This window comes from Heptranchias perlo, chromosome 32 (genome assembly GCF_035084215.1).
Source record: "Heptranchias perlo isolate sHepPer1 chromosome 32, sHepPer1.hap1, whole genome shotgun sequence".
NCBI lineage: Eukaryota > Metazoa > Chordata > Chondrichthyes > Hexanchiformes > Hexanchidae > Heptranchias > Heptranchias perlo.
This window is the reverse complement of record NC_090356.1, coordinates 18,770,694-18,796,494: the sequence shown is the minus strand read 5'-3', so window position 1 is coordinate 18,796,494 and position 25,801 is coordinate 18,770,694. Positions and strand designations below refer to the sequence as shown.

General features: G+C 46.0%; 1 protein-coding gene across 1 annotated transcript in view; it reads left to right on the top strand.

The window, feature by feature from the left end:
* zbtb17 (zinc finger and BTB domain containing 17) overlaps positions 1 to 25,801 on the top strand; it is a 27,451-nt gene extending 1,650 nt beyond the window's left edge. Inside the window, exons 2-15 of the mRNA XM_067970541.1 lie at positions 5,521 to 5,727; positions 6,418 to 6,612; positions 6,778 to 6,951; positions 7,782 to 7,898; positions 8,796 to 9,061; positions 9,496 to 9,638; positions 12,041 to 12,341; positions 13,655 to 13,742; positions 15,664 to 15,780; positions 19,325 to 19,445; positions 20,022 to 20,152; positions 21,448 to 21,672; positions 22,117 to 22,206; positions 23,079 to 25,801. Of these exons, the coding sequence (XP_067826642.1) occupies positions 5,523 to 5,727; positions 6,418 to 6,612; positions 6,778 to 6,951; positions 7,782 to 7,898; positions 8,796 to 9,061; positions 9,496 to 9,638; positions 12,041 to 12,341; positions 13,655 to 13,742; positions 15,664 to 15,780; positions 19,325 to 19,445; positions 20,022 to 20,152; positions 21,448 to 21,672; positions 22,117 to 22,206; positions 23,079 to 23,356 (2,451 nt within the window). The 5' untranslated portion in view covers positions 5,521 to 5,522 and the 3' untranslated portion in view covers positions 23,357 to 25,801. The remainder of the gene's footprint in view (positions 1 to 5,520; positions 5,728 to 6,417; positions 6,613 to 6,777; positions 6,952 to 7,781; positions 7,899 to 8,795; positions 9,062 to 9,495; positions 9,639 to 12,040; positions 12,342 to 13,654; positions 13,743 to 15,663; positions 15,781 to 19,324; positions 19,446 to 20,021; positions 20,153 to 21,447; positions 21,673 to 22,116; positions 22,207 to 23,078) is intronic.

Here is a 25,801-nt window from a genome sequence, read left to right as displayed (position 1 = left end):
CTGTTTACTACCCTTCCAAGTTTTGTGTCATCTGCAAATTTTGAAATTGTACCCTATACACCCAAGACCAAATCATTAACATATATCAAGAAAAGCAGTGGTCCCAGCACCCGACCCCTGGAGAACACCACTGTACACCTCCCTACAGTCTGAAAAACAACCATTCACCACTACTCTCTGTTTCCTGTCCTTTAGCCAATTTTGTATCCATGTTGCTACTGCCCCTTTTATTCTGTTGGCCGCAAGAGAGGACCAGGACAGAGAGAAGGAGAGGAGGCAAAGCACACAGATGCTAATCTGTTGATCTGCTAAATGCAGGACCATCAGTATGGTGGTAATAAGTAGGTTAAGAAGAAAACTTGGACCCTCAGTAGGAGTGATTAAGAAGGAACTGCCATCTCCAGCATGACATGAAACTTGAGGAAAAGTTGTGCCCATTAGAGTCCCCAGAGTACAACCAGCAGAGAATAGTCAAGGAAAGACGCCCCTGGACACAGCAAGTGCTGGGGACTTTTGGCAGCCTGAGAATCATTGTCCTCCATTGAGATAAAATGCCACGGTGTCAACAGTAAGGGATACATCTTTTTGCCAGAGTCTAAACCAGATTGGGGCAGGGCTCGAGTTAAGATGTTTGCAGCTGATGAAAATTCATTGAAAACCTCAATAATCACAGCTCTACATCGTGAGACACAGAAGTAAATGGGAAAATGCAATTTTAGTGTGAGTTTTATATTTTAGAAACTTGGCACAGGTCACTTATAAACAGTACCATTTGGTTTACACCCAGAAAGGTGGCCCTAGTTGATAATGTGAAAAGTTTTAGCACTGGGAAGCTGCTATCCCAGCCATTCATGGTTATTCCTGAGTGCTATAAGGGCTGTGTCTAGGCTGAAGTTGGCATCAGTTTCTGCTATGAGTCAATAGTGGAACAGATTCCCCTTGTATCTTCCAAACAATGCCTTTGAGATTCTCACTTCAGCTGTGCAAAGCTGTAATACCACACTTGGAGGCACCCATCACCACATTCCACTGATTAGACCATTGTTTAAGATGGTGGATAAAGCTTCAGGTGAATCCATTAACAAAGTATCTATGAATAGGAGCATCACAATACCGTCAGAAAAATTTGGGACGCATCAAGTACATCTTTACGATGCCATCCAACAAACTGATGAAGACGTTAAATAGAATGAGTGACAGTGGACAACCTTGCCTCTTTCAAGAGAGCTGGTTTCAGTTAGTCTCCCATCTGCCCTTACATGGATCTTGTAGCTGGTGTGTACATCCCAGATAAAATTCATGATTTGGCCTCCCTTAGTTTCCAGCTTCTTCATGAGGGTCATTAAGTTGAAAGCCTTTTGAAAATCATGGAAAGTGGTGGAAGTGGGTTTCCCCTAAATCTGACAATCCTCTGTGATCTTGTCTAAAGCCATCACTTGTACTATAGAATCCTTATGAGAGTTGTTATTCCGCAGTCCCTCAAAACATTTGATATAACCCTGAGGACCACCTGAGAGCCATTGATGTCAATGAGATCCCTCAATAGTTTTCAGGCTCATTAGATCCCCCTTCTTGTGGATGGCACCCACAGCTGTGCTTTGGAACACTGTGGGTATGTGTGCCTCAAACAGAGTCATATTCATCAAGGGTGGCTCCAAAGTGAGTTGGTGGCTCCCAGTGCTATTCTCCATCATTGGTGTTCTTCCCCCTTCTCACCTAGAACAGCATTTAAGAATTTGAGCTGAATCCCATTAGTGCCGAACGACCCACCATTTGCTGGGTGATACAGTGTTGAACCTCATCCTCCTCCCATCAAACTGGTTGATTAAGGTCTTCTATCTGAGCAGCACGTTCCATTTTTTGCAATTCTCCATGCCGATGGGTGTTTACTAGACAGACATCGGATGCCCTCATGGGTTTGTTGGGGAGCAATGGACTTGTCAGTCATTTGTACTAGTCTGGAGGAACGCTTTTAATCTTGATTGACAACAGACCTTTGCCAACAGAAAAACAATTTAGAATAATGTTTGTGTAGTTGCGTGCCATCATGGATGAATGCAGTTCACTGATCCGGCTTCATCTCCCTTTACAGTCATCTTGATGGGTTGCTGTTTAGTGGATGAGCAGCTGGCAAACTCAAGATTATAGCTGAGTTTGTTGCTGATTTCAGCAACAGAGTAAGGAAATTGTTAGACACATCACCTGCCATCAAATTTGCTCTATCAGCAGTCACACATACCCAGTCCCAGGCTCTACAGTCAGCAGTGCCCTTGTGGCTGAGATTCTTGATCAGATCACTTGTAGCACAGAGGCCATCAGCAACACACAAGTTGTCTGTAAATGTTGATTAGATCTGACAGGACATCAGAAGAAACAGAATTATATACACCTGCAATATCATATCAGTTTGAGACAATGGTTATTAACACATTTCAGAGGGGTTCACACCTACAATATTGGTTTCATTCATTGAGTGCAGCAGGAGGTGTAGCTTGGGAGACCATGATTCCCACTTCAGATTGGGAGGGGAAGGTTTCTTATCCAAGGTGTAGTTTGGAAGAGGCAGAAAGCTCTCTAAGTCGGCACCAATCAGTTCAGTGATACTAGCTAGTAAAGTTAATGGAGGATCATATCAAATGCAAAGATTGCATATTTTATTATTTTTGCTGTTCGGAAGAGTGATAGGAAATAGCTAAATTGGACTGTGATACCGATATTCTTATCAGTTATGTATTTTATATATAAAATGAGCCAGCTCGTTGATTTACAGTTGGTCTCGTCTCACTCAAGTGCTTATCAGTCTGCCTGCCGTAAGACTGGGGAAATGAATACGGGGCATGTGTGAGATCACAGAATCCCGTACACACATCTTATTGTTACAGCTGCTGCTATTGTATAACTAGATATTGGACGGTAAAAGTGCTCTCGAGATCGTTGAGCACGTACGGTCAGGTTATGTGAGTAACTGGTGATACTGAACATGAGAGAATATCTAGTACAGACAATAAATTTGCAACAATGGCTAAAATCTGCCTTCTTGATGAAGGAGGCCAATGCCCAAAGTTTTCCAGTCATACCAAACACTGCAAATGGAAAGCAAAGGGAGAGGCAAGCTATTCACAACCACATGATCGATTGATGTGACACTTTGGATCCCATGTCATGTAATTGGTGAATTTCAAAATGGAAGCAGAGGATGCTGCTTCAGAGATTTGCACCCCCTTCAAAGTTCTAGAACTTAGATGTATTTCTGTAAGGTGCAATTGGAAGTCAGGGAACCATTCTGAGACAATATAGCTACAGTCTCAATGGGCCACCCCAACTTTCACTGTAACTAGGTCTGGGTCAATAGGTGCTTCAACTCCCTGGTAACTGGAACTTTAGGGAACAGTTATTGACTATTTCAACCTTTCCTCTAAGGCAAGGACAGAGAGACATTCCTGGGAAAGGAAAAGTCCAATCTCAGGGTTCTTTTATGGCAAGAGCCGATGTGTCAGCTTTGACTCATTTGGTTTCACTCTCGCCTCTGAGCCAGTAGGTTGTGGGTTCAAGTCCCACTCCAGAGATTTAAGCACAAAAATCTAGGCTGACACTTCAGTGCAGTACTGAGGGAGTGCTGCACTGTCGAAGGTGCCGCCTTTTGGATGAGACGTTAAACCAAGGTCCCATCTGCCCTCTCAGGTAGATGTAAAAGATCTCATGGCACTATTTCAAAAAGAACGGGGGACTTCTCCCCAGTGTCCTGGCCAATATTTATCTCTCTACCAACATTACTAAAACCAGATTATCTGGTCATTACCTCATTGCTGTTCGTGGGACCTTGCTGTGTTTCCTACATTACAACAGTGACTCCACTTCAAAAGTACTTAATTGGCTGTAAAGTGCTTCAGGACATCCTGAGGCTGTGAAAGGTACTTTATCTTGCTTTAAAAGTGAGACCAGACCTTTGAGAAGAATCTTTATACTTCCGTGGTGGAGAGATCATTGAAGTAGGTTAACAATGATGGTTGACACAGCGCCCAGATGAATGCACCTACCATCTATGGTTAAGTACATTGAGCACATAAATTTCCATCCCTTCGTTAAACTAGACCTCAAACTGAAGGTTTTGAGGGCCTGGAGCTAGACAATAGCATTGAATGATATAGGCAGTGCTGAAGTCCTCATCAGGGTGCCTTTCGAAGCCAACCATGATCCGGTCCCTCCCTTTTGACCCATTGGTAATGATGTGCTCACAGAGGATCCTGGTACCGCTTTTCAAGCCAGCCTTCCGGCAAGAACTCACACTGTCTGGAAAACATTTCAATGTTCACCCCTTCTGCCCTGCAGAAGCCATAGTTTCAGGATCCTGCTTTCTGTTGTTTGCAAAAGTGTCTTCACTCGCAGGCTGATCCTAGCCTTGTCAGCTTTCGTATTTCCCCTGGGTGGAGGTGTACCTTTATAAGGAGGGGCTGCCTCTGACCAATGTACTCCCAGAATTGGGCTGGTCGTTGGGAAGCAAGCCATTTTAGTGAGCAGCAGATTTATCTGTCTTGTCTTCTTCCCTGCTTTCCACCCATCGCCCCACCCCCAGTCACATTGATTTACTGTGTATTGGCTTACGAGGAGCACAGCTCTGTTACAAACTACAATCACAGATCCTGTGTACAGATTCTTAGTGAACAGGTAAAATACTCTGCAGTTACACATGGGCAAATGGAACGACAGGTTGAAAATTGTTAGGCTTTTTTTTTGTTGCTATGATTCTTCTGTTCATCAAGTTGAGGGATGATGATGCTGAGGAATGGAATTCTTTCCATTTCAGGCACCAATATTGCAATCAAGCACTTGAGGTCAGATATAGGACAATTAGATACAAAGTAAAGCTCTCTACACTGTTCCACCAAGCACTTCCAAGTTAGGTATAGCAAGGGTTAAATGCAGGGTAAAGCACCCTTGGCCCCGGCCTCAAAAGACGATCCATTCCTCACATCACTCATTCTGTGGCCTCTCTGAGTGAGAAAGCCAATTTACTGCTGAATTAGGGATATTAATTCTGTGGGACCATGTGTGCTTGGAAACGGGTTGAGACTGGCCAAACGTGTTTATAATCATCAGCCCTTCCAGCTCTTAGTGAAATGCAGTGGGGCAGAGTCTTACTGCAAAGCGTAATGGTTGGGGAGTGAAGTTTTCATACTGTGTCTACTTGAGCTGTGAAAAGTACCCGGCAGTACAATTTTAGAATCTGTCTCCCCAAACTTGGGTGGTATCTAAAAAGAATATTTTGAGCTGTTTAACACTAGGGTGAAGTACTGGTGTGTGCAGGTCTGTCATATTTTCAACTTGATGAATTAAGAGGATCTCACAAGAAGTACATTGCGCACATTCTAGTGTATTGGCTAAACTGTGACTTTTCCTACAGTCTGTTGGTACCAGTACACTAAATAAGCATGGTGACTACACAGTCCAGAATATCCTGCAGGACAAAGGAACTTCGATTGTGACCCCAGCTGACCTCTCACTTTTTTTTTCTCCCCCCAGGGATGGATTTTCCACAGCACAGTCACCAGGTTCTGGAGCAGTTGAATCAACAGAGGCACCTCGGGCTGCTCTGCGACTGCACCTTCGTCGTGGACGGCATCGACTTCAAGGCGCACAAGGCGGTGCTGGCCGCATGCAGCGAGTATTTCAGAACGTTGTTCCTGGACCAGAAGGATGTGGTGCACCTGGACATTAGCAATGCAGCAGGTGAGAATCTGGCAGGCCCTGGGGGCTCCAACCCACAGTGCAGAGGAGATATAAAGCCATTAGACCAGGCATGGGTCAAAGCCAATATCACTATCAGCCTGATGCTATAATTCATGTCTAGCATTCTGAACCAGGGGTCTATTTACATTCCCCTGTTCAATTTTCAGAACTCTGTCATGGCTCACTGACTTTATGCACTCAGTATTATACTGAGCTTCACAGGCGAAAGACCTTATTTATATAGCACCATTACAACCATAGAACATCCCAAAGCGCCTCACAGTCAATGAATTACTTCTGAAAAGTAGTCCCTGTAGCCTTAAGGAGGGGAAGGGAGGAAAAATATCTAACGTGAGATTTTATTTACCAAGCGTGCTTGTGACAACATGGTGTAAGAAAACTTTATGTCGATGAGCTGGGCAGGCTTCCAGTAGGATCCAGTTGGATTGTGCGACAGTATAAAACAATCTGAAGCACAGCCTCACAGCAGCTCTGCTCAGTTAAGTGAGGTGATGTTTCTAGCTTGTGTTCGGGACTCACTGAGAAATAGATTGAAACATTTGAAACTAACTTGGCTCAGGACTGACAATAGCCGTCACAGACGGGGGGGTGGTCTTCATGCGCTACCTGGGATGGATTGAACCCCATAAGCGGTAAAAGAGTGCAGTGATCTGAGATACTTTCTCATAGGTCTCGGCCAGGTGTTAGAATTCATGTACACGGCCAAGCTCAACCTGACCTCGGCGAACGTTTTTGACGTGCAGGCAGTGGCCGGCTTCCTTCAGATGCACGACATTGTAAGCACGTGTGCGACTTTCATCGAAGGTAAATCCTGCACACCGTCAATGGCTGTCACCAAAGAGGAGCCTTCTCCTTCGGCTAGTGGTATGTATGACAGAGACAAAAGCTCACAAGCATTTTGTGCTAAGCCCTTATCCTCTTCTTTCTTTTTCCCCCAAATCTTTCAAGCTATTGAAAGAGCAAGTAGAAATAATTGGTAGTTTGAGAAGGTGTCTGTATCTAACTGTGCTGATCCTGCCTCACAAACAGGCGTGGAGACGCAGAGCTGTGATGAAAAGCAGGAAAAGGAAATGGTCGTAGATTCTCCTGAGAAAGAGAAGAAGGACCCAGCTGGTGAAGTGAGGGAGGAAGCAGCAGCAGAGTCAGAAGACGATGATACAGCAGTGGAGTTTGAAGATGATGAAGATGAAGATTACAAGCCTGGTCAGTTGGTATCCTCACCATGATATTTCACGGGTTGGCTCATACGTTTACCGTGTTTTCCTCTTTGCTGCCATGAATTTTTGACCCCAGGTAGTTAGAAGGTGGGTAGAAATCAGTGTCTACAGCTCAGGAGCATCTGTGAAGCTGAGCCAGAGTGAATCAGTAAAATTCTTCTGTATGTCCTGGAGTTTTCAAGAGCTGCATGCTGTGTGAGACAGAGTTTGTGGTTCATGGGTTAACTGGCATTGGGATCTGTGTCTGACTTACCCAAGACAAAGAAACTAAATGTAGAAAAGAGCAGATGTTCTGAATCTTTTAGTATTAGAAACTAATTTCTAAAATTTGCAGTTACACTAAATTATGATCTGTTGTCAATAAAATATCTACACAGAGATTGCCTCTCCCCATTCTCTGTGTCATGCACCATCTGTGGGTAGACAGGCCTCTCATAGGAACATAGGAACAGGAGTAGGCCATTCAGCCCCTCGTGCCTGCTCCGCCATTTGATAAGATCGTGGCTGATCTGTGATCTAACTCCATATACCTGCCTTTAGCCCATACCCCAGTCCCAGTCAAAAGGAGATGTAGGAGAGCACTGCAAGGTGCGGTCCCTCCAATTTCCTCACTCTTCTCTCTCACTCCCCCTCCCCCATTAGAGAAATGCTTGTGCTCTGTTTGGGACGTTAATGCTCCATTGCGCCGTGCTGCCTGCCAGTCACATCCATCTTCTCTTTGGCTTCTGCCATCTGTGCTCCTGACTGATTTCTCATCTTGTTGAGGGTGTGTCTGACCACTGTCCATGTGACTTATCTCTGGTCGTGTTTCCCTAGGGGACCTGGTGAAAGATGCTGTCTCAAAGATATATGGTAAACGCCGGCATGTTCCTGCCAGGAAAAGCACTTCAAGTGACACCAAAGACTGCGACACCTCAGAGAATCCTGATGAAGGTATAGTCTTCAGTCTGTAACGTCATCAGTTGGGTTGTAGCCTTCTCGGGCGAGTAAGCTTGCTGCACAATAACATTTATTTATCTATATATATATTTAAAATACGCCCTTTTGTCTGTCAGTCCATCTATTTTGTGATAGCTGGTAATCAGGTGAACACTAAACCTGAGCTCTGACTGGTCGGAGATGCCCTCTTCTTATGAGTTGCTGGCTAAGCACCCGTTTAGTAGCAACCAATTTAGATGTGAAATGTGATATTCACATTGGCCACCATGTTGCCCACCGACTTGGCATTAATACATTTCTATTTTTAAGTTTGAGAGAGTGGGAGACAAACAGTGAGCCATTGCAAGGAAGAGATGTAAATTTTAAATTTCTTTTTTATCCCCAAGCAATGCCTCTCTTTCTCTCCCGAAGGTGCTGACTCCTCCTGGCATACAGTTCCACGGGTGCTGGCCGCCCTCCGGTACCTCATCTAACTGGCCATTCTTCATGTGAAAGCATAAACAGTGAGTGTTGACAGGATACCTGACCGTGAGGGGGCGTTAAAGCCAAGCCTGATCCACTCCTTACCCAACATATAAACACATGCACTTTCCAACAGGAGTCACTGGATGGAGATCAGGAGCGAGAACCGTGGCTGATTTTTCCCTTCCCTGGTCCAAGACAGCTGAGGCCAATTGTAGCGCCCTTACTGCTGCCCCAGCCGAGATCAGCTAACTCAACACAGACCAGGGACGGAACCTGCAACTGTATGGTTCAGTACTATACTGGGTGAGGGCATTAAGCATCAGGGCAGCTCAGAACCAATCATTTTAAAAGAATATTGGTTGCGACAATGGACTGAAAGGTACCACATTTGGATAATGTGCCTCCTGGTTTTGTTCACCTCCACAGAGATTGCAGAAGATGAGCTCAAGGAGGCAGATAAAGTGGAGCATGATGACGACACTGAGATAGAGGAGAATGGGGAAATGATGGACCAGAGTCATGGAGGCAGTCAGGCACATTCTGAGTACAGCGAGAAGCTAGATGGTGCCACAGAGTCGGATGCAACATTAGAGGACCAGGACAGTGTTCACGATACCAGACGTCGCCGCTTTGGACCATACATCGACCGCACCGAATCCCGTCCTTATGGATCGATAACGCACAAGTGCAAGGTAACACTTCGCTGCAACGGATTTACTTGTACTGGTTGGATTCTTTTGCCTGTTAGAGTAAGTTTTGCCATCTGGTCCCTTAAGATGGGAGTCTCACTGCCACTTCATGTACAGCTGTATGCTGATTAGCTAACTTTTTTTTTGTTCCCCACCCCCGCCCACCCGTCTTCCTCCTGAAGATGCTGAATCTTGCTGGCCACAGTCCTGTAGTCGTTGATTACTCTCCTGCATCTCAAATGTGTGGTCATTCTTTGTATGATTGCCCCTAGACTGTGGCTGTTGGCACTCTATTTAGCCTGGGAGGGCATTGCAGCCAAGGCTGTTCTTGTCCTCACTTGATGTCCACATATCTGCACTTTCCAGCAGTGGGGTACCCTCCCCATGGCTCTCGTTATTTCAACCTTTTAGCCCCTTCTATGTCGTCTTTATCGTAGGACTGCGGGAAGGAGTTTACACACACGGGAAACTACAAGCGGCACGTCCGCATCCATACAGGAGAGAAGCCGTTTACCTGCAGGGAGTGCAATAAAGCATTCTCCGACCCTGCTGCCTGCAAAGCGCACGAGAAAACCCACAGGTACGGCTGAGCCTCCGTGACTCTTAAAGTCAATGGGAATAATAATAACAACAACAACAATAACTTGCATTTATATAGCACCTTTAACATAGTAAAACGTCCCAAGGCGCTTCACAGGACTGTTGTCAAACAAAATTTGACACGGAGCCACATAAGGAGATATTAGGACAGGTGATCAAAAGCTTGGTCAAAGAGGTAGGTTTTAACGAGCATCTTAAAGCAGGAGTGAGAGGTAGAGAGGCGGAGAGGGAGGGAATTCCAGAATTTAGGGCCTACGCAGCTGAAGGCACGGCTGCCAGTGGTGGAGCGATTTAAAATCAGGGATGCACAAGAGGCCCGAATTGGAGGAATGCAGAGATCTTGGAGGGTTGTGGGGCTGGAGTAGGGAGGGGCGAGGTCATGGAGGGATTTGAAAACAAGGATGAGAATTTTAAAATCGAGGCGTTCCTGGACAGGGAGTCAGCAATTATAGTGGTGATGGGTGAACGGGACTTGGTGCAAGTTAGGATAGGGGCAGCAGAGTTTTGGATGAGCTCAAGTTTATGGAGGGTGGAAGATGGGAGGCCGGCCAGGAGAGCATTGGAATAGTCGAGTTTAGAGGTAACAATGGCATGGATGAGGGTTTCAGCAGCAGATGAGCTGAGGCAGGTGTTGAGGACACAGCAGAAGGGGGCGGGAGTTGGGAGCTCGACCACAATCTGTTCAGAGATCAACGGTTGGCTTCTTTTAGATGGATTTTCATTGTTTAAATCGTAGTTTTTTTAAAAAAAACGAACTGTTTGTTCAAAGCACAGTAATTGCACTGACTGGAGCGCTAAAGGCATGTCCATCAATTCAGTTACATGGATGGAAAATTGGGTCGGCTGTGTTGCAGCCATGCAATTCTCTATGCTCAGTTTTCCTGCATGCAGTGCACTTGCGATGTTTTAAGTCCAAGCATTAAAAAGAAACATTTGTCTGAATACCCCTTGTGTTCTTGGGAAACTGTGCTCAAACATTGAGAATTTAATTGTTGTCACTGGACTTTATTCAGTGTATTGATGCAAATGGGAAAAATTGCACCTTAATTCATTCCCTCAAATTGTCTCCACCCCTCGGCAACGGACTGGTAACCACCAATATTTCATCCCAGAGTTATACAGCTCAAAATGTTCTCTCCAAACACAGCCCAGGTTTGGAAAGCAGAAACTACAATTGGGCTCAATCATGCCCTTGTCACCTCCAGACTTAATTTTTCCAATGCCCCCCTCGCTGGCTTCTCGAGCTCCCCCTTCGATAAACTCCCAACTCATCCAGAACTCCGCCACCCACATCCTATCCCACGACATGTCCCACTCACATCAGCCTGATCCCTGCCAACCTTTACTGGCTCTCTGTTCCTCAGCACACTGATTTCAGAATCCTGGTCTACAAATGCCTTCACACCCCATTCCACCCCAGCTCTCCAATCTCCTCAGGACCACACACTCCACTCTTCCAACTCAGCTCTACTACATGTTCCCTCCCTCCACTGCACCATGGTGGTTCACTCATCCAGCACCCTCCCTATAACCTTCCTCCTTGCAACGTCTCTCCCACCCTCAAACTTACCTCTTCACTCCACCTCTGGTCACCTCCTCTAACTTTCCTCTTGTTGATGTCTGACTCTTACCCGTAAAGCACCTTGGGACTTTTTGCTACATTAAGGTGCTGTTAGCTTGGCACTGTGGTGCTACTCTCTGAGTTAGAAAATTATGGGTTCAAGACCCACTCCAGGATGTGAGCACGTAAACATTGGCTGATATGTCAGTGCAGTACTGAGAGAGTGCTGCATTGTTTGAGATGCCATCTTTTGGATGAGATGTTAAACCGAAGCTCTGTCTGCTTGTTGGATGTAAAAGATCCCATGGCACTATTCAAAAAAGAGCAGCGAGTGCTGCTGGTGTCCTGGCAAATATTCCTCCCTCAACCAACACCACCAAAAAAAGATTAACTGTTCGCTCATCTCATTGCTGTTTGTGGACCTTGCCTTAGGCCAATTGGTTGCTGTGTTTGCCTATAAAGCAATAATGACTACACTTCAAAAGTAATTGGTTTACTGTGAAGCACTTTGGGCGTGAAAAGCACAATATAAATACGAGTTCTTTCTTTATATAAATATAAATTGTTCCGCTGGTTCACTGTTTTTCACAGTTCAAATGGACACAGTATGAAAATTTCACATACTGATAACTAGTGACAGGACAGGAGAATATGAAATGCAGCCTGTGACTCTGGGGTGCTGAGCTGACTGTGACAGTGTGAGGTGCAAATTCTGGCTGCGATGCAGTGGTGACTGTGAGTGTGTGATGTGCACCTGTGAGTGTGTGTGGTGCAGCCTGTGAACGGAGTGCTGTGCTGACTCTTATCTACTCTCCCCACAGTCCTGTTAAACCTCACTCCTGCGAGGAGTGTGGGAAGAGCTACCGGCTGATCAGTTTGCTGAACCTGCATAAGAAGCGACACACGGGCGAGGCCAAGTACACGTGCGACGACTGCAGGAAGACATTCACCACCTCTGGCAACCTGAAACGCCACCAGCTGGTTCACAGTGGTGAGAAGCCCTACCAGTGCGACTACTGCGAGAGGTCATTCTCTGACCCCACTGCCAAAATGCGCCACCTGGAAATGCACGATGCTGACAAGGTTCACAAGTGTCCGCACTGCGAGAAACGTTTTAATCAGGTAGGACAGAATCCGCCTTCTCCTCCCCGCCCCCCCCCCCCATGCCCCCTCCGCCTGAGTAGGTGTGGTGTCCTGGTTGGGGTACAGTTCCTGTAGCATAGGTCAACCTGTGGTACTTTTCCCCAGTGTTGACGTCTAGTCAGTGAGTGTCAGCAATCTATTGGCCTGTGAGGGACATCACCAGAGATTCCATTCTTGTCCTCACCTGACATGTGCATTAACACGCTTTTCAGCACTAGACAGCGATCAAGAGTGGGAACCATGGTTCATTTTTTTAAACCCCCCCCCCCACCCAGGGGTCAGTAGTAGTGTTCCTACTACCACTAAGATCAGCTAACTTAGCCTAGATCAGGGATGGAGCCAGAATTTGCAGCCTCAGTACCATACCAAACAAGTAGGACCTTTCTCTTGAGTCCAAGCCATTAGTCTATAAAGTGGAGCTAAACTGGCATCCAAAGCAATACCTTAAAACAAACCACACGACAGCGAGCAAGAGCTTCTTTTCTAAAAATGATTTGGCTTCTCGAATCAGCATGGCGGGTGAGAATCCCACAGTTTGAATTGTTCTGAATACTTGCACAGGTGGCCTGGTCACTACCATGATGGTATGTCAGACTCCAGACCTAGAGAGTTGAACTAAAAAACACCTTCTGATGGCCTTTCATACTCATATCCCCCTGGGGTGAGTTTCAGCAGGCTCTGTAAAGGAGGGAAACTGGCTGACATTGTTCAAAATGCACCGATGGCCAACAAAGTGCAGCGTTAAGCACATCTATGATGTCCACTTCCCAACCAAGTTGTAGTGTGTATAGAGGTACCTAACTTGGAACTGGTAGTGATGAAGGGAGACAAACGACATTGTCATTATCAGAACCTGCATTGTCCAGGCCACTTCCCTCCCACCCCCTCAACCCCATTTATTTTATCTTCTGCCTATTCTTTGGGTTTCTCTGAGCAATGTATCAAGGCTCTGCTGCTGAGCTGACTGCTATTGGATTTGGTAATTTCTCTTCTGAAAGCTCCTGGAGCTTCGCTTGACTCTCCCTGAGGCCAAAAGCCAAGGTAAGAACCCAACTGGTGAGCGGGATCGCGCCACCTTCTATTTCAGCATCACACACTGTGCCAACCAGGGGCCGTGTTATTCAGTTTCTGTGGGGCAAGAAGGTTTTAGAACAGGAATGTTGTCATCAATCGCGTTTATTGAATTTTTAGGTGGTTTGTTCTGGATCCTGGTTGCTAATTCGTGCCGCAAAACTCTAAATATGACATAGGCTGGTAATGAGAATTATTGTCACTGTATCTATGTTTTACAGCTGGGGAACTTGAAAGCCCACCTGAAGATTCACATCGTGGACGGACCCCTGAAGTGCAGGGAATGTGGGAAGCAGTTCACCACTTCAGGTGAGAGCTGGTCTCGCTGTGACCTTCACACCAACATTGTGGAATGTATAATAACACACTGGGAGTTTCCCGATGACTTGGCCAGTTATGGCAATAACTAGTCAAGTAATCGGGGAAAATTCTAAGCTCCATTTGCTGAGTTAGCTCATCCCAACCAGACTAAGAAGGATGGGGCTGCAAATTGACTTTAGTGCTCCTGAGCTGGAGAGTGGCTGAAGTTCCCAATCCTGACCATTAGGTGTCAGCCGTGGCTCAGTTGGTAGAACTCTCACCTCTGAGTCAGATCATCGTAGGTTAAAGCCTCACTCCAGAGACTTGAGCACATAATCCAGGTGGACACTTCAGTGCAGTACTGAAGGAGTGCTGCACTGTCAGAGGTGCCGTCTTTCGGATGAAATGTTAAACCGAGGCCGCGTCTGCCCTCACATGTGGACGTAAAAGATCGCATGACACTATTCGAAGAAGAGCAAGGGAGTTCTGACGAACTTGATTGAATTTTTTGAAGAGGTAACTAAAGTTGTGGGCAGGGGAATGTCTATTGATGTTGTCTATGTGGACTTCCAGAAGGCATTCGATAAAGTCCCTCGTAAGAGACTGTTAGCTAAAGTTGAAGCTCATGGAATTGAGGGCAAATTATTAACCTGATTAGGAAATTGGCTGAGCAGCAGGCGACGCAGAGTAGGGATAATGGGTAGATACTCAAATTAGCAGGATGTGACAAGTGGTATCCCACAAGGATCTGTGTTGGGGCCTCAACTATTCACTGTATTTGTTAACGACTTAGATGACAGGAGAGAGAGCCACATAGCCAAGTTTGCCGATGGCATTAAAGATAGGCAGCATTGTAAGCCGTGTAGATGGAAGCATAAAATTACAGAGAGATATTAATAGATTAAGTGAATGGGCAAAACTGTGGCAAATGGATTTCAATGTAGGCAAGTGTGAGGAATCCATTTTGGACCTAAAAAGGATAGATCAGAGTACTTTCTAAATGGTGAAAAGCTCGAAAGAGTGGAGGTCCAAAGAGACATGTACATGGATCATTAAAATGTCATGGACAGGTACAGAAAATAATCAAAAAGGCTAATGAACCAGGGCCTTTATATCTAGAGGACGAGAATACAAGGGGGTAGAAGTTATGCTGCAGCTATACAAAGCCCTAGTTAGACCACATCTGGAGTACTGTGTTCGGTTCTGGGCACTGCACCTTAGGAAGGATATATTGGCCTTGGAGGGAGTGCAGCATAGATTTATTAGAATGATACCTGGACTCCAAAGGTTAAATTACGAGGAGAGATTGCACAAACTAGGGTTGTATTCCCTGGAATTTAGAAGATTAAGGGGTGATTTGATTGAAATTTTCAAGATATTAAGGGAAACTGATAGGATAGATAGAGAGAAACTATTTCCACTGATTGGGGAGTCTAGGACTAGGGGACATAGCATAAAAATTAGAGCCAGGAGTTAGGAAACACTTCTACACGCAAAGGGTGGTAGAAGATTGGAACTCCCTTCCGCAAATGGCAGTTGATGCGAGCTCAGTTGTTAATTCTAAATCTGAGATTGATAGATTTTTGTTAACCAAAGGTATTAAGGGATCTGGGGCTCGGGCGGGTATACAGAGTTAGGTCACAGGTCAGCCATGATCTCATTGAATGGCAGAACAGGCTCGAGGGGCTAAATGGCCGACTCCTGTTCCTATATTCCCCGATGTCTTGGCCAATATTTATACCTCAACCAACATCACTAAAACAGATTATCTGGTCATTATTGTTGTTTGTGGGATCTTTCTTTCCTTCTATCCTCCCCCTGCCCCTCTCTAGGGTTAGATTCTGTTTTTCCCTTTCCTGCAGGTCTCTCCAGATTATTCAAGTTCTGTTCACCTGACCCTGGCTCTAACCCCAATTTATCTACTTTGCAGGAAACCTCAAACGTCACCTGCGGATCCACAGTGGGGAGAAGCCGTACGTCTGCCCACACTGCCAGCGAGCATTTTCTGATCCTGGAGCATTACAGCGCCACGTGCGCATTCACACAGGTAATGACCAGAAGTATCCAGGCTTGAAGATCAAGTTTGAAGCTACTGTATGAAATGTATTGTTTGATAATGGTGATGCCTCTTGCCTGGTGACAGAGGCCTCAAAAGCTGGCTGTTAACTGTCAGTGTATCATAACTACATCATGTCGACAAATGTAAGGAATCTTACAACACCAGGTTATAGTCCAACAGTTTTATTTGAAAATCACAAGCTTTCGGAGGCTTTCTCCTTCGTCAGGTGAGTGTGTGATTCCTTGAAGGTTACCGCATATATAGTCAGAGAACAATGCCTGGTGATTACAGATAATCTTTCCAACTGCCCGTTGTCAAGGCAATCAGACAGAGAGACAGTACATACAGGACTACTGAATATACAAATGGTCCAAACCCAAAGACAGAGAGAGAGAGAGAAACATCCGAAAGGAAGAGAAAGAGAGAGAATGACCAGTTGTATTAAAAACAGATAACTCTTTTTTCGCTGGTGGGGTTACGTGTAGTGTGACATGAACCCAAGATCCCGGTTGAGGCCGTCCTCATGGGTACGGAACTTGACTATCAATTTCTGCTGGACGATTTTGCGTTGTCGTGTGTCTCGAAGGCCGCCTTGGAGAACGCTTACTCGAAGATCGGTGGCTGAATGTCCTTGACTGCTGAAGTGTTCCCCGACTGGGAGGGAACCCTCCTGTCCGTTCATCCGTTGTCGCAGTGTCTGCATGGTCTCGCCAATGTACCATGCTCCGGGGCATCCTTTCCTGCAACGTATGAGGTAGACAACTTTGGCCGAGTCACAGGAGTATCACAATGTCTTCACCTTCGATAACCAGTTCTTTACCCAAACACACGGAACAGCCATGGGGACCAAATGTGCATCCCAATACGTCAACATTTTCATGCACAAGTTCGAGCACGACTTCTTCACTGCACAGGACCTCCAACCAACGCTATACACCAGATACATCGACGACATTTTCTTCCTTTGGACCCACGGCGAAGAATCACTGAAGAGACTACATGATAACATCAACAAGTTCCATCCCACCATCAAACTCACCATGGACTACTCCTCAGAATCGGTTTCTTTCTTGGACACACGGATCTCCATCAAAGACGGGCACCTCAGCACCTCACTCTACCGCAAGCCCACGGACAACCTCACGATGCTCCACTTTTCCAGCTTCCACCCTAACCACGTCAAAGAGGCCATCCCCTATGGACAGGCCCTGCGAATACACAGGATCTGCTCAGACGAGGAGGAACGCGATGGACACCTACAGACGCTGAAAGACGCCCTCGTAAGAACGGGATATGACGCTCGACTCGTCGATCGACAGTTCCGATGGGCCACAGCGAAAAATCGCATAGTCCTCCTCAGAAGACAAACACGGGACGCAACCAACTGAGTACCCATCGGCGTCCAGTACTTCCCCGGAGCGGAGAAACTACGCCATGTTCTCCGCAGCCTTCAACATGTCATCGATGACGACGAACACCTCGCTAAGGCCATCCCCACGCCTCCACTACTCGCCTTCAAACAGCCACCCAACCTCAAACAGACCATCGTTCGCAGCAAATTACCCAGCTTTCAGGAGAACAGCGTCCACGACCCCACACAACCCTGCCACGGCAACCTCTGCAAGACATGCCACGGCAACCTCTGCAAGACATACCAGATCATCGACACAGATACCACCATCACACGAGAGGACACCACCCACCAGGTACATGGTTCATATTCCTGTGACTCGGCCAACGTTGTCTACCTCATACGTTGCAGGAAAGGATGCCCCGGAGCATGTTACATTGGCGAAGACCATGCAGACACTGCGACAACGGATGAACGGACACCGCGCAACAATTGCCAGACAGGAGGGTTCCCTCCCAGTCGGGGAACACTTCAGCAGTCAAGGACATTCAGCCACCGATCTTCGAGTATGCGTTCTCCAAGGCGGCCTTCGAGACACATGACAACGCAAAATCGTCGAGCAGAAATTGATAGCCAAGTTCCGTACCCATGAGGACGGCCTCAACCGGGATCTTGGGTTCATGTCACGCTACACGTAACCCTACCAGCGAAAAAAGAGTTATCTGTTTTTAATACAACTGGTCATTCTCTCTCTTTCTCTTCCTTTCGGATGTTTCTCTCTCTCTCTCTCTCTTTCTGTCTTTGGGTTTGGACCGTTTGTATATTCAGTAGTCCTGTATGTACTGTCTCTCTGTCTGATTGCCTTGACAACGGGCAGTTGGAAAGATTATCTGTAATCACCAGGCATTGTTCTCTGACTATATATGCGGTAACCTTCAAGGAATCACACACTCTCCTGACGAAGGAGAAAGCCTCCGAAAGCTTGTGATTTTCAAATAAAACTGTTGGACTATAACCTGGTGTTGTAAGATTCCTTACATTTGTCCACCCCAGTCCATCACCGGCATCTCCACATCATACATCATGTCGAACATAGGTGGAGTTACAATGCCGTTCAGTATCTGGCGTTCAGAGCGTAGATGTAGTCATACCAGAGGCTGACTGAGCTGCTATTCCCCGGGTGCGCAGGGAATGTTCCTTTGTAGTTATGTCACATCTCACTGCCTGTTCCCCCCGTGACATGTGCAGCCAGCTCTGGATCTACATTCACTGAGTGGCAGCTGGGGATTATTTTGCTCTTTTTAAAAACTGTTTCCCACCCCACCCAAAACCACAGCAACAGTTCGACAATTATGGTATGTTTGCACAGTAACTAGAGACAAGGCACTCACTGCTGCACCCAGAACCATACAGATCAGAAAGGTCCCAGCTTCAAACCCTGGAGTTGGCTGGAGTGGTGGTGGTGGAGGCACTACCTTGGCCTCAGTGCCCTAGAACTAGGGAGGGGATAAACCAACCAGTTTTCTTGCTCTTGATCACTGTCACGTGATCCCTACTAGAAAGTGCACATGTGGATCTCAGGTGAGGACACGGTCAGGTTTGGCTCGAGTGCCCTCCATGTTTTCATAACCTGTTGACACTCACTGTCTCGACTGGTATGTGAAGAATGGCCACTTGAGTGAGGGCCTATGGTAGTCATGGAATGTACCCGAGCAAGAATTGGCACTTCCTGGAGAGAAGGGTAGAAAATTGGTGATTTGTGGGGGAGCAGAGGTGGGAGGGAGAAGAAGAAAACTAACTTTAGAATGTTTCATGTCTAAAACTGGGGGAGTAGCTGAATTGTTCCAACACTGATACTGGAATGGGGGCAACCTGCAAAAATATACATCAGACCAAGGACAAAGATGAAAGTTGAACCATTTTTTGCTTGCTCCTTTACTCTCTCGTTCACTTGCTCTCCCTCTCTGGCGTGCTCTGCTGCGTTCTCACTTGCTCCTTTACTCTTGTTCTCTCTGTCTTGTGTTTGCCCTCTGTGTTCCTCCTGCTTCCATTTTCTGTCACTCTCATGGTTTTTCTTAGACTCGCTCTCGTGTGCCCCCTTTCCTGTGTGTTCTCTCTGATTTATCTTTCCATTGCCTTCCCCTGTGTTTTCTTGGCTACATTAAATGAGCTGTTTTGCAGGTGAGAAGCCTTGTATCTGCATCATATGTGGGAAAAGCTTCACTCAGGCTAGCTCTCTGATCGCTCATATCCGGCAGCACACAGGAGAAAAACCATACGTCTGTGACCGCTGTGGGAAAAGGTCAGTAACAGAGCTCGGTCGGTGTAAAGAATTGTCTGTTTTGATTACAGTTGTGAAGTTTCAAAACTCAGAAAATGATATGAGATGAACCAAGGACTGTGCAGTAACCAGTTCCCAGGGGACGGGTTATATTGAGGTAACCAGTTCTGAGGATTAAATTAGAGGTAGCCAGGACTGAGGGTTATATAAAGATAACCAGTACTGAGGGTTATATAAAGGTATGCAGGGCTAAGGGTTATATAAAAGGAAGCAGTACTCAGGTTTATAGAAAGGTAAGCTATACTGAGGTTTATATAAGGAAAGTAGTACTAAAGATTATATAAAGGTAAGCGGTACTGAAGGTTATATAAAGATAAGCAGTAGTGAGGGTTATATAAAGGTAAGCCATACTGAGGGTTATATAAAGGTAAGCCATACTGAGGGTTATATAAAGGTAAGCCATACTGAGGGTTATATAAAGGTAAGCCATACTGAGGGTTATATAAAGGTAAGCCATACTGAGGGTTATATAAAGTAAGCCATACTGAGGGTTTCTATTGAGCTCGGTCTGTTCATTGAGTCTTTCTCTTCCCTCAGGTTTACTCAGTCCAGTCAGTTGGCCAATCACATTCGGCACCATGACAACATCCGGCCACACCAGTGCCATATCTGTAACAAGGCGTTTGTCAATGCCGGCGACCTCGCCAAACACGTCATCATCCACACCGGTGAGCAGTGGCAGGTCCCATTGACCTCAGTCTGTCTGTGTTCGGGACTGGCAGATTTTAACTATTGAGATCTTTCAGGGAATTTACTGGCCATGCAGACGATTCCTCTTTAAATCCTCAGCGCTGTCTGGATTCCTATTTCCAATGTTAATACTAAGCTAATGCATTGCATGTAGAGTATAGATTTATAGCAATCAATTAGAATGGGTACAGTAGTTTACTGGTTATGGTAGTTTAGTGGTTGTGGTAGTGGACTAGCCGTCCAGAGGTTGATAGTTCCAGTATCAGAAAAAAATTACCATGAAAGCTGCCGAATTGTTGTAAAAATCCTACTGGTTCCCTAATGTCCTTCAGGGAAAGGAACCACAGCCCTATTCTGTCTAGCCTTCATGTGACTCCAGGCCTACATTTGTGGTTAACTCAATGCACTCAGGGCACCAAGAAATTGGCAATAAATGCTTGTGTTGCCCAAATCCCGAGAACAAAAAAAACCTCTCAAATCCGAGCAGTTTAGTAAATCCATAACTCCACTCCATTTCCATGACGTAAGTCATGTACCTGACTCACTGACTGTAGTCGGGACCGAGCTATAGAGACTGAATATCTTATTTCTGGAACTGGAGGAATCACTATAGACATATGACCTTTATCCAATGTATAGACTGGATTTTGGTTACCACAGTTAGCTGGAGCCTGGTTATGATGTGACTGGTATAATCTGGAGCCTGGTTATGATGTGACTGGTATAATCTGGAGCCTGGTTATGGCATGTCTGGTATAATCTGGAGCCTGGTTATGGTGTGTCTGGTATAATCTGGAGCCTAGTTATGGTGTGTCTGGTGTAATCTGGAGCCTGGTTATGGTGTGTCTGGTATAATCTGGAGCCTGGTTATGGTGTGTCTGGTATAATCTGGAGCCTGGTTATGGTGTGTCTGGGAAAATCTGGAGCCTGGTTATGGTGTGTCTGGTATAATCTGGAGCCTGGTTATGGCGTGTATGGTGTAATCTGGAGCCTGGTTATGGTGTGTCTGGTATAATCTGGAGCCTGGTTAAGGCTTGCCGGGTGTAATCTAAGGTCTGGTTAAAGTGTGACCAGTATAATATGGGGCCTGGTTAAAATATGTTGGGTGTAATCTGGGACATGGTAAAGGTGTAACTGGAATAATCTGAGGCCTTCTTAAAATGTGTCGGAAATAATCTGAGGCCCAGTTAATGTGTGTTGGGTTTAATCTGGGGCCTGCAATATCTATTAAGTGTTCAATGCTGATTCTAATAACCTTTTACTTCCTGTGCAGGTGAAAAGCCCTATCTCTGTGACACGTGTGGGCGGGGCTTCAATCGTGTCGACAATCTGCGTTCGCACGTTAAAACCGTGCATCAGGGAAAGACGAGCCTTAAAAAACTCAAAAGTAAAGACGAGGATGAAGAAGAAGAAAGGAATATTGTCACTGTAACAACAGATACCATGGTTACCTTAGCAACTGAGGCATTGGCTGCTACTGCAGTGACCCAGTTGACAGGTGAGCATTGCCAATACTATAGCCACCAGTCAGGTGCAGAGTACATATGTGCATTAATGCTCCTTTAGATATGTCGGTCTCTGAAACACTGCAGGCAGCAAACTGAGGGTCAAGGGGTCACTTGAACTGCCCGGATGCTGTTGCTAAAGCAAGCTGTGGTTTTAAGATGTGATGCACCATTTGCTGTGTCTAACATGGCCAGTAAATGCAGAGCCAGCACCAAGTGAATACTGATTTGGGCCAGGGGTCAACATGGATGAGTCATGTGGGCGAGAATGTCACCAACCAGAAGTACGTTCTAGCGGTAGCTGAGGGTGTTCTGATATTTGTGTCCTAGCCAGTGATGGCCTTTCTGAGATCCAAGCAATCTAATTGTATTGTAGTCTCTGTATTCACAATGTTAACTGTTAGCTTAGTTTTGATTGCTGTTTTATCTCCTTGTAGTGGTTCCCGTGGCAACAGCAGTGACTGCAGATGAGACTGAGGTCCTGAAGGCGGAGATTACAAAGGCAGTGGAACAGGTTCAGGAAGCAGGTGAGGATCAGAGCAAACATTGGGGCGGGGGCCTGGGGTTTATTACTGGGGCCTCAGTGCTAAAACATCTTCTACATCGAGATCACATTCTATCGCGTAAACATCACAGCCTCCCATCTGCCCTAGTTTCTTCTATATTGTGCCTCCTTTATATCCCACTGTTCCCCACTGTATCTGCATTACATTCCTCTGTTCCCTATTGTTGAATTATATCCCACTGTGTCTGCATTATATCTCTCTGTTCCCCACTGTGTCTGCATTATATCTCTCTGTTCCCCACTGTGTCTGAATTATATCCTTGTTCTCCAGTGTCTGCATTATATCCTTCTGTTCTCCAGTGTCTGCATTATATCCCACTACTCCCCATTTTGTCTAGTTTGTATCTGTTTATTCCCCACTGTGTCGTCTTTGTAACCCAGTGTCTCTATATCCTTCTGTTTCTCAGATTGTCTGCTTCATCTCCTACTGCTCCCCCGTGTCCCCTCTGTATCCTTCCATGTCCCCTCTATGACCCACTGTTCCCCCGTGTCTTCTGCTCATTGAAGGAGTTCCCAGTATAAGTTGTCTATTTTGAGGAAACTTTGGGCCTCAAACGCTCCCTTCTGCCACTCGGGTCCCTGTTGTCATCCGTCAACTCTCTAGTTATGGAGTGGCACTAACAGAGTGCATGCCACTGATCCAGGGCCTCTCGCTGTGTGATGGTTGACATGGTCAGTTAGAAAATAAAAAATTACCTTTATAGCTTTAAAATTAAATAAAAATGATGTGGTGCAGCAGAGTGAAGGGATCACTGTCAACCATAGGACCTGCTTAATTTAGTGTTGGGCATCATTGAGCTAATGCCATCTCTAACAGCTGCTTTCTCTCCACAGATCCCAATGCGCACATCCTGTACGCTTGCGATTCCTGCGGGGAGAAGTTCCTGGATGCCAACAGCCTGGCACAGCATGTGCGCATCCACACAGCCCAGGCCCTGGTCATGTTCCAGGCCGACACAGACTTTTACCAGCAGTACAGCAATGGCAGCTGGCAAACGGAGCATGTCATCCAACCGGGAGAGCTCCTGTTCCGAACACGGGATGGGACGGATCTCCCGCCCACCGTTACTGAACAGACTCAAGTCCTGAGCTGCCAGAATCCCTCACAGTGAGGGCATGATACAGGCAGCCAGGCACAATGTGCAAGATATGTAGCATAGTAACACGGAAGTGCACTGTTGTTACATCAACCATTCAACCGTGACCTCCTCATTAAAGGCTAGGAAGCTGCGAGGCTGATTCTGTAACTGCTACGTGCTACTACATGTAAAGAGACTGTTTATGCATCTCCCAAATCGAATCACATTATAAAACCAGAATTAACATGGGCAACAACACTGAGAATTCAGAGCTGGAGGATCGTGTTAAAACCAGGCGGTCGGGCTGATTAAAGATTGAAACTACCGGCACTCGGTGTTCAGCTGGAAGGAGTTGCCCTATTACAAATGTCTTGGAATTTCCTCTTCTTGTTGAATGCACTAGGTCCAGCACATTGGGGGTTGGGAGGGGGAGAGCTTGAGGTTCCAGCATCCCCTGAGGTTGCACCCATAATTGTGAAGCAGGAGCCAACATTATGTACTACATGGGATCATTCTGCTGTGTTGTAATTAGTACTAGGTGAGGATATATTGTACTGGGCACTCCTATGAGCGCCAGCTGCCACTTCAGACCTCCAGCCTCCTCGTTGCTGCTCAGATTGTGCACTGTTCTCCTCCTATGCTGGATGGCTCAGCCACATGAGCTGCGTAGGATGGAAAGTGGAGTGCAAGTTGTTCTGTTTTGTGTGACAGCCTAGCTGATGGCCGATTTTAAGAACAAAGAAAACGTGTAGAGCACGCGTTGGGCATCAGCTTCGATTGGCGGTCACCAAAATGCGTGACCCCAGAAACACAGCTGTTCAAAATCCTCCCAAAGCACTTCAGTGATTGGATCCGAATTCCAGAATACAGATGTTCCATCAACAGAACTTATTTATGTAAAGACAGACACTACCCACAAACAATAAATGCTAGCTGGTTTTGCTAGTGCTGCAGTGGTGGTGTTTGAATCTCGCAATTTAATTAAGTTCTGGGATGTGATAACGTTCGATCTTCAAAACAAGATCTTTGCTGCTTTGAATCTGGGGGCACTTGTGGCACATGAAGCTGGCATTGGCTTCCAGTGGGCTGTTAAGTGAGGGAGGAAAACTGGTTAACGACCCAGGAGAAACCCCCACCCCATCCTGGCCATCAAACTCCAAACCAGCTCTGAGCCACTGAAACTGGAGAGGCTACTTTTATGATACATTTCAAACAATGCCCCAGCATCAATATTTTTAGTCCATATTAGGGTTTATATTTTTGGAGGGAAATGTAAAATGCCTGACCCTTTAAGAGACCTTTCTCTCCTGAACCACATGACCTCTTTTGTACACACAGATGAACTGCCATCTTCAGCTCTTTTTCTCCAGCTGTTGGCATCAATCACAGTGGCTTGCACATCTGGCTGAAGCCCTCTCACATTTCCTGCACTTGGGCTTTCCAACTGTTACTTCCTTTACAGAGTTTCTGGGATCATCATCGGGTCTCAGTGTCCGATTTTGCCTCAATTTCAGAAGGTTATTTTCAGCCATTTGCCCGGTGTCTCTGTCGCATCTCTTGGCCTGAAATGTTGACTGTGAAGTGATGGAGACTGTGACACCTCAGTGAATTACCACAGCTGAGTGCTGACCAAAGGCAGGAGTACAAATCATGGTACAGGGATTTGTGAGATCTCAAGTCTTTAATTTCCCTCCACACCCATTTGCGCTCATCAGTCAAGCAGAAGAAAGGTTGGGAGGGCTCTGCATTGGGTCCGGCCATAACATCCCTGTTCTTGGGGACCAAGGTCTCTGCAAAACCTTCCTCAGAATCTGCAATGGTGAAGGAATGCTGCCTGAGGTTAATAACCACTCTCGAGGAAACACTCTCCATCTCAAGCCAGGTTGAATGAGGCAACACTGTCGTCTACCAAGGTAAGGAAGAATGCAAGCTGCTGAAGCTTTTATAAACCTTTTTCTGACCCCAAACCCAAAGACCATTCAATCCTTTTCTGTGGAAGCCAGAAATTGTCGGCTTTTCTCATCAACTGGTCCCAGTCAAACAACAATTTTGGCATACGTTCCAGGGAGCCTATCTCTTCTGGGTCTCCTCACTAGTCTAAGGAAGACGTAGGAATTTTCACAGGTTTCTTATGGGTTGCATGCTTGTGCCTCTGACAATTGAAATGTTGAAGGTGGCTGCCTGAAGCTGGTACATATGCTGCAGGAAGGAGAGACATATAATTCTTATAAAAGCCTCTTAAAGGGACAGGCATTTGGGTAATTTCCCTGTTACCCCCCTCTCAGTTGTGGTGACTCGTGTACATGGTATGTAGATTCTATTTGAAGAATGATAATTATTAACTTAAGATGAGTACTCAATTCTTCACTCACTACCTGTCTTGAGTTTTTCCTCCTATTTGAATGGGCGCTTCTGTTTCTGTAAATAATTTTTAAAAGTTTGGATCAATTCCAAAATATATAGTAGATAAAGTGATAT